The sequence below is a fragment of the Salvelinus fontinalis genome, chromosome 2 (genome assembly GCF_029448725.1).
Source record: "Salvelinus fontinalis isolate EN_2023a chromosome 2, ASM2944872v1, whole genome shotgun sequence".
NCBI classification, from domain to species: domain Eukaryota; kingdom Metazoa; phylum Chordata; class Actinopteri; order Salmoniformes; family Salmonidae; genus Salvelinus; species Salvelinus fontinalis.
Window position 1 is genome coordinate 52,357,262 of NC_074666.1, and position 18,012 is coordinate 52,375,273.

The 18,012-nt window shown below is 41.3% G+C and overlaps 2 protein-coding genes across 6 annotated transcripts in view; both read right to left on the reverse strand.

Annotated features, from left to right (window-relative positions):
- Window positions 1-9,723, reverse strand: part of LOC129820937 (folliculin-interacting protein 1-like) — a 31,264-nt gene extending 21,541 nt beyond the window's left edge. For 3 of the 4 annotated variants that reach the window (XM_055878082.1, XM_055878101.1, XM_055878073.1), the window contains exon 1: window positions 9,518-9,723. In XM_055878082.1, the coding sequence (XP_055734057.1) occupies window positions 9,518-9,606 (89 nt within the window). In that variant the 5' untranslated portion in view covers window positions 9,607-9,723. Of the gene's footprint in view, window positions 1-1,735; window positions 1,988-9,517 lie in introns of those variants that run through there. The other variant, XM_055878091.1, reaches the window with a different exon arrangement.
- Window positions 9,724-14,688: 4,965 nt separating this feature from the next.
- Window positions 14,689-18,012, reverse strand: part of LOC129820953 (long-chain-fatty-acid--CoA ligase 6-like) — an 81,936-nt gene continuing 78,612 nt past the window's right edge. For both annotated transcript variants that reach the window (XM_055878119.1, XM_055878110.1), the window contains 3 exons: window positions 17,361-17,462; window positions 17,030-17,101; window positions 14,689-16,910 (listed from right to left, as the gene is read on the reverse strand). In XM_055878119.1, the coding sequence (XP_055734094.1) occupies window positions 16,770-16,910; window positions 17,030-17,101; window positions 17,361-17,462 (315 nt within the window). In that variant the 3' untranslated portion in view covers window positions 14,689-16,769. The remainder of the gene's footprint in view (window positions 16,911-17,029; window positions 17,102-17,360; window positions 17,463-18,012) is intronic.

Here is an 18,012-nt window from a genome sequence, read left to right on the forward strand (position 1 = left end):
TATCATTGAAATAGATTCATTATCAGTGTCCTCACAATAATTGCTACGTCCGTGTACAATATTCCCTTTATGTGCCCATCAAACCTTCACTCAATGACAGCACAAATCGAGTAGGTCGGCTAAACGAAAAACAACATTCAAGAAAAGAAACCCTGAAAGTGAATTTGGTGATGGTACACGAATCCTATAAAGTAATCATCCTTGGACTCATTCATGGAGTGCAAAAGTTGTCCATTTTGAAAGCAAGGCATACCCTGGCGAGAATCAGCATTCCATGGCAGGCCAAGAACACTCCCCTACCCATTGCAGAGCATAGGAAAGAGCAGACTAGTCAAACTTACTGTGCCTTTGTCCTAAATGGCACCCTATTCGCTACATAGGGCACTACTTGTTCCACAGGGTTATGGTCAAAAGTAGTGCACTATATAGGGATTAGGGTGCCATTTGGGATGCAAAGAGCCTGTTACACCCCAGGCTCTCCATAGCTGGCCTATATATTCTGTTCAGAAACATCCAATTCCCCTCAGACAACCAAGTCATCAATGATGTTGACTCTGAGTTACGCACGAGGCATTCACTTTTTCTCATTGGGGCAAAAGTCGGTCCGCTCTCCTTCCTGTGTCGTCGTGTAGTTGAGAAGTGTCAATTTGTTAGTAGGTGAACGGAAGTGTCCTATAAATTGGACTAAATGATAGGATCATACCGTATGGACTAAATGATCGGATCAAATGACAGTAGCGCAGGCCTACAGCCTGTCAATATGTTTTAAGCACGATGGCATTACTCCTTAGCATGATACATTTACATATAGGCTAGGCCTAGCTAAAGCTAGTAATAGGATTCATTCAGCCTAACAAACAGAAGGGAGTACAAAAACTAAAACATAATATGAGCTTGGCAAATCATTTCAGCAGAGGACAACAGACAACGCAGCTCTCCATCTTATCAGAACAGAAGTCAGCAGACGAGAGAAAGTGGAGCAGTTTTAAGAACACTGTGTCCATCAACCAGTGACAGAGAGCGAGCGGGGAGAAACAAGGAAACAGACCCTATGACAGTTGGCTATTAGGAGCCATTCATAAAAGCAGCAGCACACAAGACTGTTACATACAGCAGCACAGTGCTGACCTCAATTCAGACTGAGCCTATAAAATAGCCTACAAAAAAAGGCCTATAAACATCATATTAATTTCCTTGCGGTATCCATCTCTTAATGTGTTTCTCTATCCCTCAGTCTATGAATGTTTCAAATGTACTATTTAGACTAGGGCATTTGTAATAACAACAACATTTTGCTTATAGCTCAGCTGTATCAATCAGAGCATACAAAGAAGCATTGTGTGAGCCGGAGCCCTGCAGTGCCAAAGTAAACTCCCTAAAAATTACAGAAGACGGACAGCCTTTGACTGAACGGCGGTAAACACTGCATCCACACTGGTTCCAAATAGAGAAGCAACTGCAAGCTGTCAGAGCACTAATCACCACATTACATAACACAGCAGCACACTGTCACCACAATTATAGTGAAAATATATAGCCTTGCGCCACTTAAAAACAAGTAGATTCAAGCACCGCGACACACAGCTGCAGCTCTCGCCGTGAAGCTGAAAGTAACCTTGAGTTAGGTATTCTAACCACATTCAAATCCAACACGGTCAAATCCTGAACAGTATCACAAACACCTGGCAATAATCATACACACAAGCAACAAGCTGTTTGAAATATTACTAGGTACCTGGGCATCATTGTGCATCTGCCAGTCTTTCCCCCAGCCCTCTCTTTGCCCTCTCATCCACTGCGTGGCTAAGAATAGCTCTGAACTAAATTCACACAACAACATGAGACTGTCAGGTGATCTTTGCGCTGTGCTGGACAGCGCCTGGACAAAGGCATCCCGGCACTGCCGCTGCCCACTGGGCGGGAGTCTAGTCCCCCTCTGAAACTAAAGAAAGTGACAGGCACAGCCATCCACTGGAGGTCTTCACAGGGAATCATATGTCCTCCTCGCTGTGACCGCAGAACAGCCCTCCCTCCCACCAGAAAGGCACACGCTGCAGAGGCCATTGGGACACTGTGTGTGTGTGTGTGTGTGTGTGTGTGTGTGGTGGGCAGCCAAGTGGGGTGAACATGCATGTTACATAAACAGTCAACCTAAGCTGTGATGCTTTTCCTCTGTCTGATAATGGGGGTTGTTTTTGAATACACAGAGGGTACTTTTCCAGATAAGCATTCTCGTGAACCAGTCCAGCTAGGCTATATTCTAAAACTCTGGGCTGAAAATGAAACCCTGCTTTGGGACGCTGGGTGCTAGAATAACCTAATCACACTTTCTTATGAGTGAAAGAGGACACCTGCTTACCGACTCCAACACACAAACACCATCTCACACACACACACACACACACACACACACAACTGGATCTGTGGACAACACACACATACCCTCCCTGCTAAAACTAAAAACACAGTGACTGCGTCTGAACTGGGGAGGGGTCAGTGGGAGCTGGAGGAAGGGGGAATCCTTTATCCAATCTCTCTCAACAGCCCCAGGGAAGCCACAAGATGCTAATGCAGGGGAGCTTGAAAGCTCCAAGTCCCTACCACGGCTGACTCACTTGGACACCTGACCCACAACCTGTTGTGTTTCCTTGGTTTCAGCCAGGTGACCGCTCACTTCTGCATTCCACTCCATGAGTCATATGATCCACGAGTGTGTGGATCACATCCACATTCTCGTCAAACCAAGTTCAACCCCTGATTGTTCAATGGAAAGGATGCCAGAGGAAACCACAAACCCAGGGGCTGTGTGTCTATGACTGAGTGGATCATGCTGCATCACACATGTGTAAGAACGGTGTAACATTGTGGAATGCTATTGCTGTTACATGATTGGCAGACTCGCATTATCTCTGGGGAAAACAGTTATTCTACTTTAAGTCAAGCTGAGTGCAAGGGGACTATGCCTAATTCTGAGCTTCAGTTCTAGACCAAGAAATGGCTGTCTGAAAGCCCCCACAATACTGAGTGTCTCTGTTTTGCCAGACTGTACAGAAAGTAGGTAGTCAGGTGATATGGGATGCATCACTGATATGGGACTCTCAACTAAATAGGTTAGACCTAGATTACATTCCCGAGACGCCTTTAAAATGTTCATACCAGTTTATGGTGTGCCATTACACATGATTGACAAAAGCATATTTCTCTCAAATGTTGTGCACAAATGTATTTACATCCCTAATTAAAATTAGCATTTCCTCTTTGCCAAGATAATTAATCCACCTGACAGGTGTGGCATCAAGAAGCTGATGATAAACAGTATGATTATTAAACAGGTGCACCTTGTGCTGGGGACAATAAAAGGCCACTAAAATGTGCAGTTTTGTCACACCATAATTCCACAGATATCTCAAGTTTTGTGGGAGTGTGCAATTGACATACTGACTGCAGGAATGTCCCACGGAGCTGTTGCCAGATCATTTAATGTTCTTCTCTACCATAAGCCGCCTGCAATATGATATTATTGAATTTGTCAGTATGTCCAACTGACCTAACCACAGACCACATGTATGGCCGAACTGTTATCAGCTGGGAAACATGCGGACGCTTTTAGGCCTGCATATTAAAATCTAGGATAAATGCCGGTAGGCCTACACCGTTCAAACACCAGCTTTTCAAAGGCTTTGATGTGGTTTATGAGGAAACATTGATTGTGCTGCTAACTAAGAGAGCATGGAAGAGTTCAAGAAATAGGCCTAGTAGGCTACATATATTTACATTTGATAGCCTAAATCTCACACAAATAGGCTATTCTGTTTCCATTAAGACATAGGCAACTATTAGTACTTACCAGTACCATAGGTAAAGACAGGGTGGGGTCCTTTACACAAAATATATATCTTTACCATGACCCTGCTGTTCTCAGAACTCTTGAGTCACTTAAAAATAGCACTGATAGGAAGAACATGTCGACAAGCTGTCTTACAGACCACTGGCCTGCCTGATGAGATACAACACACTCACTAGACCAACTCATTAAAAAAGAAAAACCACAAAGTAGCCAAACCACAACTCAAGACGGGGAAGCAGGAGATTGGATGTAAAAAATAAATAAAAAAGCAACAACTTTCCCTCATCTAACCTGGCAGCTACTTTTACAGGTTGTGACTGACTAGGGAATAGAAGTGATACTGTGACAGACGTTATGATTGATGATCCCGCACATGACACACACACACACACACACACACACACTGTTATGAAACTATGTGCAGAGGGAACTTGAGCCTAGATTTCACCTCTCTCAACCATTCCACTACTACATCTTAAAGTATCTGTCCAGTGTTCGAGAATGTTTATGAAATATTACCTACAATTAATTACAACATGAATTAAATAGATGTCCTTCCCCAAAAATTTAACTAAGGACGTTAAAAAGCAGCTTTTCTCTGTGCCTCTGCTTGGCCTGTTAGGAAAGAGTGGTTTGGGAGTAAACTGCTTTGACAGCTCATCCAATGAAACTTGCATACAGCTGGATATTCAAATTAGCTTCCATGTGGGGGCACTGGGGCAGTCTGCCTGAGCCCGAAAGGACCAAGTCAAATAGTTTGGATAGATTCAGGATTTGGAAACACACGATGGAACTACTAGTGCACTTTACCATAACAGCAATAAATGCAGACAGATAATTTCACAAGTGTGAGTCGTTTCTGTCCTTTGCTTTGTCACTATATTCCTTTGCTTGAAAAACAAGAAAAAAGCGGTCTGTGTACTGTTGTCCATCTTTACACTTCCTCAAAATATTCAGAATTAATCGGAGATAACTTAAGAAATCTGTCATGAATTTACACCTTTTTGCAGAAGAAATCATGATGGTACAATTTTACATTAAGATGTTTGGTAGACTATTTCTCAAGTAATCTTTTGTTGCATATAAAGTGTAATTGAATAACAAACACTTCATTGAAGAATCCCTACTGTAGACAAATCACTGACGAAGGAGTGTAAAGTTTGGCTTCCCTCGAGAAAAACATTTCTGTGCACGAAGCTGCTTGTCTAATCACATAAGGGCACATCTTATCCAAAGAGGATGATGTCATTATCTAAGCAAATTTCAAGAGTTTTTTTTTTAAACGGTTTGCTTCAAAAATAAGTGTACTGAGTAGGGATGCACGATATATCGGTGAACATATCGGAATCGGACGATATTTGCTAAAAAATGCCAACATCGGATGTCTAGTTTAACGCCACGATGTGCAAAATCTGATGTCAAAGGTACCGTGCATATATATAACGTAGGTACATGACCGCAACTTAACCCTGTTGCCCAAAGCTAATGGTATAAGCAGCCAGCTAGCTTCATCTGGCTAGTAAGGCTCGACCGCACCGGGTTGTGTTGTGAAGCTAGCCACAATAAGGATTAGGCACAATAGTGGAATTTACGGTTGGCCTTCAAAATAAAATATATGTCATTGACAGTAATGCAAATATATACAAATAGTAGAATTATGCCATACTTTTATTTTGAAGGCTAACTGCAAAGTCCACCATTGTGGCTAATCCTTATTGCGGCTTATCGATGGGTCCGACCACAATTAATCAAACAAGAACTGTCTTATAAATTAGGGTTATTTTAGATGACACCTAGCTATATACACTGCTCAAACAAATAAAGGGAACACTTAAACAACACAATGTAACTCCAAGTCAATCACACTTCTGTGAAATCAAACTGTCCACTTAGGAAGCAACACTGATTGACAATAAATTTCACATGCTGTTGTGCAAATGGAATAGACAAAAGGTGGATATTATAGGCAATTAGTAAGACACCCCCCAAAAAGGAATGGTTCTGCAGGTGGTGACCACACACCAGTTCTCAGTTCCTATGCTTCCTGGCTGATGTTTTGGTCACTTTTGAATGCTGGCGGTGCTCTCACTCTAGTGGTAGCATGAGACGGAGTCTACAACCCACACAAGTGGCTCAGGTAGTGCAGTTCATCCAGGATGGCACATCAATGCGAGCTGTGGCAAAAAGGTTTGCTGTGTCTGTCAGCGTAGTGTCCAGAGCATGCAGGCGCTACCAGGAGACAGGCCAGTACATCAGGAGACGTGGAGGAGGCCGTAGGAGGGCAACAACCCAGCAGGGTTGTGTGGGTTGTAGACTCCGTCTCATGCTACCACTAGAGTGAAAGCACCGCCAGCATTCAAAAGTGACCAAAACATCAGCCAGGAAGCATAGGAACTGAGAAGTGGTCTGTGGTCACCACCTGCAGAACCATTCCTTTTTGGGGGGTGTCTTACTAATTGCCTATAATTTCCACCTTTTGTCTATTCCATTTGCACAACAGCATGTGAAATGTATTGTCAATCAGTGTTGCTTCCTAAGTGGACAGTTTGATTTCACAGAAGTGTGATTGACTTGGAGTTACATTGTGTTGTTTAAGTGTTCCCTTTATTTTTTTGAGCAGTGTAGTTAGCTAGCTAACTAACTATAGCTACTGAAACAGAAGTCATGTTATTTGACACATCAAAGTGTTATTTGACATGTATCTTTTTTGACACGCAAAGACCTGAACGGCATTCCATAGAAGTACTGGTTGAGAATGAAACAACTGAACAAGCACAGCAAGTAAATCAGCACAGCAAGTAAATGAAAAAAATAGGTAATGACAATGTTTTACTGGTAATGGGAGCATACATAACTGCCAACAAAATAACTTTTTGGTCAGTGTGGTGTGTATGTAACATTTATTTAACTAGGCAAGTCAGTTAAGAACAAATTCTTATTTACAATGATGGCCCGGAAGATGCTGGGCCAATTGTGCGCCGCACTATGGGAATCCCAATCATGGCTGGATGTGATACAGCCTGGATTCGAACCAGGGACTGTAGTGATGCCTCTTGCACTGAGAAGCAGTGCCTTAACACACACACATGGACGCAGTGGTCTAACTATTTAACTGTACTAGCATGCTTAAAAAGCCGCTAAAATTATAAATATCGGTTATCAGTTTCGCTTTTTTTGGCAAGGAAAATATATCGGAAATCGGTATCAGCCAAAAATGTCATATCAGTGCATCACTAGAACTGTGAGTGTTTTTTCTCTAATGTATGCTTTGGCTAATAAGTAAATGGTGAGTCAACAACATTATTTGGTTATGAGCAACCAGGAATTCATCTAGATGTATTTTTTTTTTTTTTTTTACATGAGGCAGCCACCAACATGCTTGAAAATACGAAGTGTAGCACTTAGTGATGTGTTGTCCCGAACATAATGCTTCGTATTCAGGACATGAAGTTAATTTCTTCACTGCCTTATTGCAAACAGAATGCATGGAATATTTTTTTATTCTGTACATGCTTCCTTCTTTTCACTCTGTCATTTAGTTTAGTATTGTGGAGTAAATACAATGTTGATCCATCCTCAGTTTTTTCCTATCAAAGCCATTCAACTCTAACTGTTTTAACGTCACCATTGGCCTCATGGTGAAATCCCAGAGCGGTTTCCTTCCTCTCCGGCAAGTGAGTTAGGAAGGACACCTGTATCTTTGTAGTGACTGGGTGTATTGATACGCCATCCAAGTGTAATGAATAACTTCACTATGTCCAAAGGGATATTGAATGTCCGTATTTTTATTTTTTACCCATCTACCAATAGGTGCCCTTCTTTGCGAGGCATTGGAAAACCTTCCTGGTCTTTCTGGTTGAATCTGTGTTTGAAATTCATTGATCGACTGTGACCTTACAGATAATTGAATGTGTGGGGTACAGAGATTAGGTAGTCATTCAAAAATTGTGTTAAACACTATTACTGCACACAGAGTGAGTCCATGCAACTTGTGAAGCAGATTTTTACTCCTGAACTGATTTAGGTTTGCCATAACAAAGGGGTTGAACACTTGACTCAAGACATTTCTTTCCATTAAATTGGAGAATATATCTTTTTTTAAACACAATTCCACTTTGTCATTGTGTGTCACTGATCTACACACAATACCCCATAATCTCAATTTAATCAATTTTAAATTCAGGCTGTAACACAACAAAATGTGGAATAAGTAAAAGGGGTGTGAATACTTTCTGCCTGGGGAAGGAGCAGTGTGTTTTGAGTTCTAACTCAAGGCTGTGTGTGTTGTTCTGTGGTACAGGAAGGAAGCTGTTTGCATTCGAGGCAGGACGGGAAGCAAACAAAGCCTTTGGCAGGTATCTCTCAGCGATATACAGTATAATGCCCTTGGTCACACGTAGCCAGGGAGTCAGGGTAATATGAGCTCTGTTAAGGGTTTTCCTCAGAGTGTCAACCAACCTGCTGCCCTGCCTGGTATTCTTATAGTCAGTCCAGTGTCAGTATCTGAGTAGTTTTACTGTCAGATAAGCAAATCAATAATTTTGTAGTAGGAGACACCAACATGCTTGAGTGTGTGTTAAAGTGAACTATCAGTCCCGTGTGTCTGATGAATGAAGCCTGGGTGCAAAGAAATGTACTTAAGTGCGGGCCAGAAAGGGAATAGTAACCCATGCCACGATGGGGGCCAGTGCAAAATGAACTCTGCTGCATCTCTCTCTCAGCCTGGACATCTTTATGAATGTGGATTTGACACATATAGGGGAGGGTATTTAGTATAATGGGTTCTCATGAGTGACAGATATAAATGGAATCCACCTGAATTCATTGACATTTCTCTTAAAATGATAGGTCTATAATTCATAAGATCTGTATTTTTAAAGGATGTTTAAAAGGATTTCCCAATGCGCAGTAACAGAAGATAAATATCAAACGGTTTGTAATTTCATAGTAATCAGAGAAACTAAGGCACAACTAATGTATTTTCTGAGCATTCACAGAGCAGCTTCAGCTTGCCAGCCATCCGTTTGTCATAGGCCCATTGAACAGTCACGTGCACAGAGCACATACTGTCCCTGGTTGACTGGCTGGCTTGTGACCACATCTCAATGCCTGCTACTGTACAATGATGTATGTATATATACACACACACACACACACACACACACATCATTGGTGTAGTAACATGTATGCAGCGCCGTTGTACATTGCACCGAGTGTTGATAATAATCTGGAATTGTAGCAAACTAGTTATGAATAGTTAGTTATTCATTCTAAAAATCGATCATTTATTCCATGGAAACACACCCCAATTATGAACACCCTATCCAGCCCAAATTAGTAACATTAGCATTAGAAGTTAACACTTGCTTTGTCTCGTGTTACCGAAACGTCTTCAAGTAATTGCCACCAAGAGTGGCGGCATTGCCTTATTTTCTACAAAGACCCAACATGTTCCTCGAGCGAGTTCACAAGGTGGGTTAACCTTAGCTTGCCGGTGGCAACAATAAGGGCCGCATTCAGCTGCTGTCATCAGACATTAGTTATGCTAATACGGATTGCATAGCAGTATCCTAATACAAGGCTCTGGACCTTTTGCTCACCTCTTTCACAAGATGAGCTGCTCAACTAACGTTAGCTAGCTAGTTTATTACGGATAGCATGCGCACGTACCTGAACGCGGGATCCTCTTTGTTGCATCTTGGGGGCGGCGAAAAGGCATTTCTTTTATTAAAAAGTTTATGGAAAAGAGTTGGAGGCATTTTGTACCAAATATTTAGGTACAGAACGTCTCACTTTCTTTTAAATCCAAGAGCAACGCTAGTTCCTTGAAACTAATTCCATTTGTGTCGGAGTCATATGACAAGCATTAGTCACACGAGCTGCTTGGAAACCCACTACATGTTTCTGATTGGACGATGATCCACTGCTCCTTGTCGAAAATACTTGATTGGCTGATATTTTTGGCCAAGCACCACGTGGTCAATAGAAATGCTGTGTTGATGTTTTGGCTTAAAGTTACCACCTGGTCGAGATACGAAATAAAATGTACATTAAAAACTCCTAAAACATAATAAAGAATCCATTTATATCCCAGTCCAGGACACCGTAGGAGATTACATATTTTGATAAGTTAAATATGGTTCATATTCAATTCCTAGCCTGAAACATACTGTATGTCACATGTCAAATAGCTCAAATACCAGCTCTTCAACAGGGTGGTAATATTAATATGTATTTAGTTAAACAAAATCAATGTACATTATGTATTACAGCAACAGAATTTCATACATGTTTATTTTCTATTTAAAAAAACAGACAACCTGTACATGGACTGTGAAAACATTCTCTTTTTCTTTACAGAATTGTCCTAAAATAAATAATAAAAAAAAAAATGTACAAACTGCCTTTTCATTAGTTTTGTATAGCTTCACAATTGTGTATTGAATTACAAGTTTGCAAAACTATTTCAAAACATGCTTACAGGGCCTTGTGAGATGAATGTGTTGTGAAAATGTCATGTAAAATAAGGTTATATATGAGCTTCAGCCAATGTGGTTTGTTTGCTTTCTCACCTCGATTGATGACAGCTTTAACAAGTTGTGGTAGCTTTCCTTCCCGGAGGGGTGGAACCGGCACACCTTGCACAGCTGGTTCTGGAACTGCAGAGTGAATAAAGCACAATATTCAATAAAAACAATAGAACATGAACAGATGTAGCAGCAGATTAATCATACTCAATAACCATCACTATAAATTATTATGACAAAACAGTATGTTTCATGGATAGGGTGGCAGGAATTGAGCCCAATTTGAGCCCAATTTACAGCCAATAAATAGAGACAAGTTTTTCCTGCTCCAGTCACAATAGTCAGGAAAAGCTCCTGGCCCTACTCATGGAAATGCTTGAAAGGACATGATGAAAGGTCGCATGAGAAAAGCATGACCTCTAATGGACATTTTGAGTAATGACATATTTCTGCAAGACATTTCAGTGCAGGGTAAATAGAGTCCGAGGATGTGGAATTTACAGTTTCTTTAGAACAAAAATCTGCAAGACTTCATCCTGTGTAGAACTGGTGAGCATACCAAACAGCTTCACCCTCATCTTCAAATGCATCTGTCGAAGGTACACCAACATTGGCGAATATCATCTGGTGGCGAAAAACACCAGGCCCACGGTCAGTCAAACAACATTCTATGACAGCAACTCATCCAGATTGACGATTCAGAGAGAATGCTTACCCTCAGGGAGGAGCACCTCTGCCACACTTTTTTGAAATAATGTGTTCTTTTCTTTCTCGTCTGCAAAGTCAAAGAACCTGGTTTGCTCCGGGGAGTATTGTGTGGGTCTTTTCTGGACTTTTGGGGCTTCTTCAGGGGCAACCGTCTCTCTGTCGCCCCCTGTGTTTCCGGTCCTCTCAGTGATTTCACTGGCCGTGTGGCCACTGACGGGCTCACATTGTTCACTACCATCTTCTCAGTGGTAACAGAGTCACTGAATGTTACTCTCTTCCTGCATTTTGATCTTCCTGGGTCTAATCATCACTGACCTTGAGAGAAAGATTTCATTACTAACTGACATTCATACACTATTTTTTGTGTGTGTGTGTTTTTTTTTAACCTTTCTTCAACCAGGAAAAGCCCATTGATACTCAGAGTCTCTTTTTCAGATGATTCACAATTTCTCTTGAGAATGAAACAATTTCTCTTGAAATGCCACTGTGATACAGCCAGCCAGAATCTGAGAAATACAAAAAGACAGGGGAGTGTTTTCGTACTCGTGGTGTTTTCTCGGGGACTGAGGGCACAGTTACTCCTCCAGGCAAGGGTGTTCTTTCAATGGAAAAATAAGCATTGTACATACAGCTTGTCTACAAATACATGGAAAATAAATAATCAGTTCGATATGTGTTCTCCTGCTTTTGTTAGGTGTTTGACAGAAATAAGTCAATTGTATATTACAAACAAAAAATATAAATGATAAACAAATCCCTAAAAATGTGTGTCTAATGGGCAGTGCTAAATGGCTGTGAACAAAGAAATGTCATTTGTTAGGATATACTGTTTCATTCTATGAAAAAATGAATGTGACATCTAATACATTGAATCCAATTGACCTCTTTTCCTGATGTTTTCCATCATTCATTTGGGAGATATCTGCAAAGATACAAATAACATTGTGCACACATAAAGAAGCATGGAATACTTTATATCCCAGGTTGGCAAGGTTTCACTTTCCTTTTAAAAACGACACATTGGCTGTGTCCCATGGCAACCTATTAGCTAGAGCAGGTGAGTGAGGGCTGGTTGGGGATGCGGAGAGAAGCAGGTGAGTGAGGGCTGGTAGAGGATGCGGAGAGAAGCAGGTGAGTGAGGGCTGGTAGAGGATGCGGAGAGAAGCAGGTGAGTGAGGGCTGGTAGAGGATGCAGAGAGAAGCAGGTGAGTGAGCGCTGGTAGAGGATGCGGAGAGAAGCAGGTGAGTGAGGGCTGGTAAGGGATGCGGAAAGAAGCAGGTGTGTGAGTGCTGGTAGAGGATGCGGAGAGAAGCAGGTGAGTGAGGGCTGGTAGGGGATGCGGAGAGGAGCAGGTGAGTGAGGGCTGGTAGGGGATGCGGAGAGGAGCAGGTGAGTGAGGGCTGGTAGAGGATGCGGAGAGAAGCAGGTGAGTGAGGGCTGGTAGAGGATGCGGAGAGAAGCAGGTGAGTGAGGGCTGGTAGAGGATGCGGAGAGAAGCAGGTGAGTGAGCGCTGGTAGAGGATGCGGAGAGAAGCGGGTGAGTTGGCGCTGGTAAGGGATGCTGGGAGAAGCAGGTGAGTGAGGGCTGGTAGGGGATGCAGCTGTTTGATTACAGCTGCCACACGTGATATGAGCATGAAAGTGAAGTGGATATTATTGAACCTGTGCATACAAGAGACCAGTGGCTGTTGCTTAAATTCAACTGAATTTATAAACCAAACTAACTTTATAAACATTTTATAACAGGCGCCAGCAGGTTCTTTAGATTGGTAGGGTTGGAAACTTCAGTAGTATCACATGAAACTGTACTATGGTATTCTAAAAATGTTGGTGTCATAAGTATCATGACGTTTTGGTATCGTGGTATTACCATGGTACCGGTATACCATGCGACACTAGATTTAATAATTTAATATTCAGATTTAATAATCAACAATCAACTTCTTACAGCATAGGCTGTCAGCCAGGTATTTTTTACAGTGCCTGCTGAGTCCTAGACCAACATACACATACACACATACACACCATAGACTTCCTCTCTGCGGAACATCTCAGGTGAGATCAGACTGCTGGTATCGCTGGAGATAATATCATCTGTCAGTTTCATCACAATCCAACAGGAGGGAGGAAACATCCATTGGCGAAACTGCACCTAGAAAATGCTTTACGTTCAGTGGTCAACTTTCTGACCCAATTACAATCCAAAACATCACAGACCAAAAGGAGCAAAGGCCCTCCATCCCTTCACTCACTCACTGACAAAAAAACCCAACATGTTCCAAACTCAACTTGCACGGTCTTCTGTGCTTGAATTGATTGTGCTCTCCTGAAAAAAAAAATGGAGAGTGATAAGCTAGAGTAAATCGGAGGTGAAGCAAACTGGTTTAATTGAATGTTTTCACTCATCAGGGGAGCAGTTGACGAGACAGATCTGTTTAGGTAAGCATTGTAATGGGATGTCAAAGGGATGATCAGTCACTTTATTGTAGCTACAAATATTATCTGTCTGCATCCCATATGGCAACCGATTCCCCATTTAAAGCACTACTTTTGATCAGGGCCCATATGGCTCTGGTCAAAAATATTGCACAATATAGGGAATAGGGTACCATTTGGTACTCAGGCCTTATGACTGCTATTACTTGTTAAGCAGATGAAGCAGCTCACCTGTGGTTAGCGCATATTGACTCATTTATGGGTGTCAGGACCTTTTTGCTGTGCACAGAGGGGTTTAACGAAGAGTCACTTCAGTTCTGAGAATTAAACAAAAGATGTGCTTGATGATCAGTTTGTCTGGCAGACCAATTTGCTTCTGCCAGACAAGTGAACAGCAACCATAGTGGGAAAACCTACTGATCAGCTATGAGCAGGACTTAACTTCATCTGCAAAGTAGAAAACTAGTTTGGTAATGAGTACACTGGGCTTGGGTTCTTTTTTTGTCTACCAGTTGTGCTGTAGGTAAATGTGTGTAGCTGGTTGTCAGAAATTGTTTTTCTAATAATGTTATAGATGGCTCCTGTATATCTTTTATGTGTAGGAATACATTAAAATAAGTCTATGGAGATATGGCCTTCAGGTATAATCATAGTAGCTCATACTGTAATTGTTCAAACAAAACACGAATGCGAGCTAGCAAACGTGTTTGAGTGACCAGAAAATGACCCCTGCTAAACTAGCTACTGCTAGCTAGGCAACATATTTTTTTTGCCCAGGTGTTTCACTTGTTAGATGTAATTAGAAAGCCAGCGAATCAAAAAGATAGTTTGAACAAACTATTCTTAATAAAATTATTTAAATATTGTAATTGGCCATAGCGAGTATTTCAATTCTGGATCTTCAGCAACTTGAATGAGCTTGAGCCTCTCGAGCTATTCCGATATTATTTGGAATGGCGGTGTTCCCCCAAAAAATGTATTTTTTGCGACCCCTGCTGGTCATAAAAGTGAGATGCAAAAATAGAGTACACTTGCGCCAAAGAGTTTTTTATAACTAACCCATTTTATAACTAACTCATTGTTCTATCTGTGCTAACGCTGTACCAGGTTTGAAACATGACCTCACCTGGAGTCATGTCATTAGTCAAAGAAGACACGGACTATTCAAATATCCAACATGTACAGCTTTATTCCTCTCCTGCCCATCATTTAGGTTTACTATAAAACATACTATTATTTATATATTTTTAAACATACTACATGATTATTTATATTCTGCCCTGTTTACATTCATCAGTTGGAATTTGACTATACATTTTTTATTGATTTCTCACCAGTCGCATGGTTTCACATGCAAAGAAAAATTGTATACCTTTAATACTTTACATTAATTTACATAAGTGCTGTACAAGCATGCTTGTTCTGCCAGATGCAATGTACACAATCCTCGTACTCTCCCCTACACATATCAATCACATCTTATCTGTTAAGTGGATTCATGTTATCCTCTGAACAGCTTGTTTGTAAGCAGAGACTTGTGATTGTGACTCAGGATAAAAAACATTTTTTTTATTCTGGTTAGATATTTATGTGACAGGTGTATTTGTCCAGGCAGAAATGACTGAGAGCGCCCTCAGCTGGTGCAAACTTGAAATAAGTGCGATGGAGGACTACCGTCAACGGCCTATGGTCCTTATAGGAGCCAAGGGCTTAAGTCAAGTATTTTTTTTGACAGTGTAATTTAAAAAAATAGTTTTACCAAATAAAATGAGCTGGATGTTGCAAATGTATTATTTTAATCTGTGTGATGGACGCTACGATTTGAGCCCTGGCTGACTGTGTGTCACAGCACTGTGTTAGCCTGCAGAGCTAAATCATGTAGGCATGTACTTTGTGGGCTAGTCTTCAGGCCTCAGTTCACTCAAAACCCACTAAAATTACAATTGTTAGCTGTAACAGACAATGTGAGGTTCTACTGCTCACGAGCATATTTCAGAGGCTCTGTAAGTGCAGCCTTTCCCCCACTAAAATCAGACATCAAATATGATGATGAAACATCTGAGGTACTTGAAGAAAATACACCATATAGACCTTCAGCACTCAACATTGTGGTTGTTGGCTGCTGAGAAGAAGCAGGCACTAGTATTTAGTGCCTGCTTGTTGTGCCATAGTAAACTTCAACCAATCACACAGCCACGTTAACTGTGTAAAGCTCAATAGACTCCAAAAACACAGGATGAACACTTCTATGGAGACTGTGCCACCTGTCCAACTGTGTGCATGCTCACATTACCCTATATCACTATCGTGATCATAGTTAACACTTTGTCTATATCGCCCAGCCACATGAGTCAGTGTTGCAATGCAAAGGTAATCCTGTTTTAGTTTGATTGAGCATCGCTTGACATGGAAAGTAAATAAATAATAAATAAAAATTATTCCAGAATTTATTTTATTTTTCTCTGCCCCATCCCTACCCCAACACACCCCTAATCCTTATTGCTGCACTCATTCAATACAAGGATATGGTGATGATTCCATATGACAGAAAATTCAATAAAAGTTACAATTCATCTCACTACAAGCAAAAAAATCCATTCATATGCTTACATCTACATCTACATAGTGATACTTTGCGACCAGAATTAACTCAAAAGCCTATACATTTGTACTATGTAGACCCAAAATGTCACTGTCCATTTTGTTCTAACCTCCGTCAATGGATGGAGCTTGTCGATATCGACTACATGAGAAAGCCTTACAGTTGGACTGTCGACGACCAGAAAATCCCAGGACAAATTTTGAAGTATCATGTAACAGCAGTCCCAGCAATGCAGAGCACACTGCATGCACTGCCCTTAGCCCATGTATGTATGTTCTTACCAGGCAAACTCTGAGCACATCATGTAGGAAAAAAAACTGATGCAATCTTTAAGTTATGTTTTGATAGGCCTACAAAGGAAAGAGGAACGTGCAGGCTATGTTGACTGTCTGTTGCTGCCGTTTCACGATGGAGAGGAGGCTGATTTGGTTGTAGATCTACATTGGCTGCCGTGGGGCAGCGGGCAACACTCGGTCAGCGGGCGTCAAAAGAGAAATCGATTATTCCTTCCTGAACCACAGTCACTTGTTTGGCTGATTTGAGTCTGTTTTTGTGGTTTCATAGGGGTGAAGTGGAGTGAAGGAGAAATGTGCATGAGGAGTGATGTTGCTGAGAACCAGGCTTTTAGTTTGTGGTCGTGGTAGTGTTTCACATGGAGATGTTTTCGTACAGGTCTTCAATCTTCTCCTTGAAAAACTCCCTCAGCTCAGGTCTCTTTGCTTTTAGTGTCGGAGTCAACAGGCCATTCTGAATGGAGAATTGCTCATTATGGACGTAGATGTTTTTCACCTTAGGAGAAAATGAAGACATTATAAAATGTAGACAGGATCCTGTGTCATCATCGTGTTCTCTTTCAGATACTTGTCAGTTGCCCCCACCAATGAACACCTCACAATTGACACACCCACCTGCTCGAACGAGTGGAGGCCGCTCGCCTTGCCCAGTCGCTGCAAGTCTTCCATGATGGCTTTCTTCAGGACCTTTACACAAACAGAGACACAACACCACCACACTATGACTCTCGAAGATGATACCATGTGTTGTGCCAACCTTTTCAACAAAGGGCCCAACTCTTAACAAAAAAGGGGTTCAACAGGGCACCCTTTCATTTTGTTTAATCAGTTTACTGAGAATCTAGGGCTATTTCTCTATTCGCATAACACATAGTTGACACCTTTCATCATGGCAACAAATGGAACAAACACACCATTGAATGTAGACTAATTTAAAATCACATACAGTATTTTTACAGAGGTCCCGATAGCTCCCTTCCATGCCTTTCTTCAGGGCCCAAGCAGGCATTGTCTCTGGGTCAGGAACAACTATGGCAACCAGACAGGACTGGAAGAGTAACAGACCATATAGTATATGAACATTAGAAGTTAGAAAGGGGAGAAAATAAATATATACAGCCCCAGTCAAAAGTGTGGACACACCTATCGATCAAATGTTTTTATAAAGCCCTTTTTACATCATTTACTCATTCAAGGGTTTTTCTTTTTTTTTACTATTTTCTACATTGTAGGATAATAGCAAAGACATCAAAACAATGATATAACACATATAGAATCATGTAGTAACCAAAAAAGTTAGTAGTAACTAAAAAGGTTTTGACTCAAACGCAAAGGAAAGGCTAGCAATTATAATTTTAGTGGTGGTTGAGTGAAAAGTTAAAAAAGTTAAGTGTTAAATCAAAATATATTTTAGATTTTAGATTCTTCAAAGTAGCCATCCTTTGCCTTGATGACAGCGTTGCACACTCTTGGCATTCTCTCAACCAGCTTCACCTAGAATGCTTTTCCAACAGTCTTGAAAGAGTTCCCACATATGCTGAGCACTTGTTGGGTGCTTTTCCTTTATTCTGCGGTCCAACTCATCCCAAACAATCTCA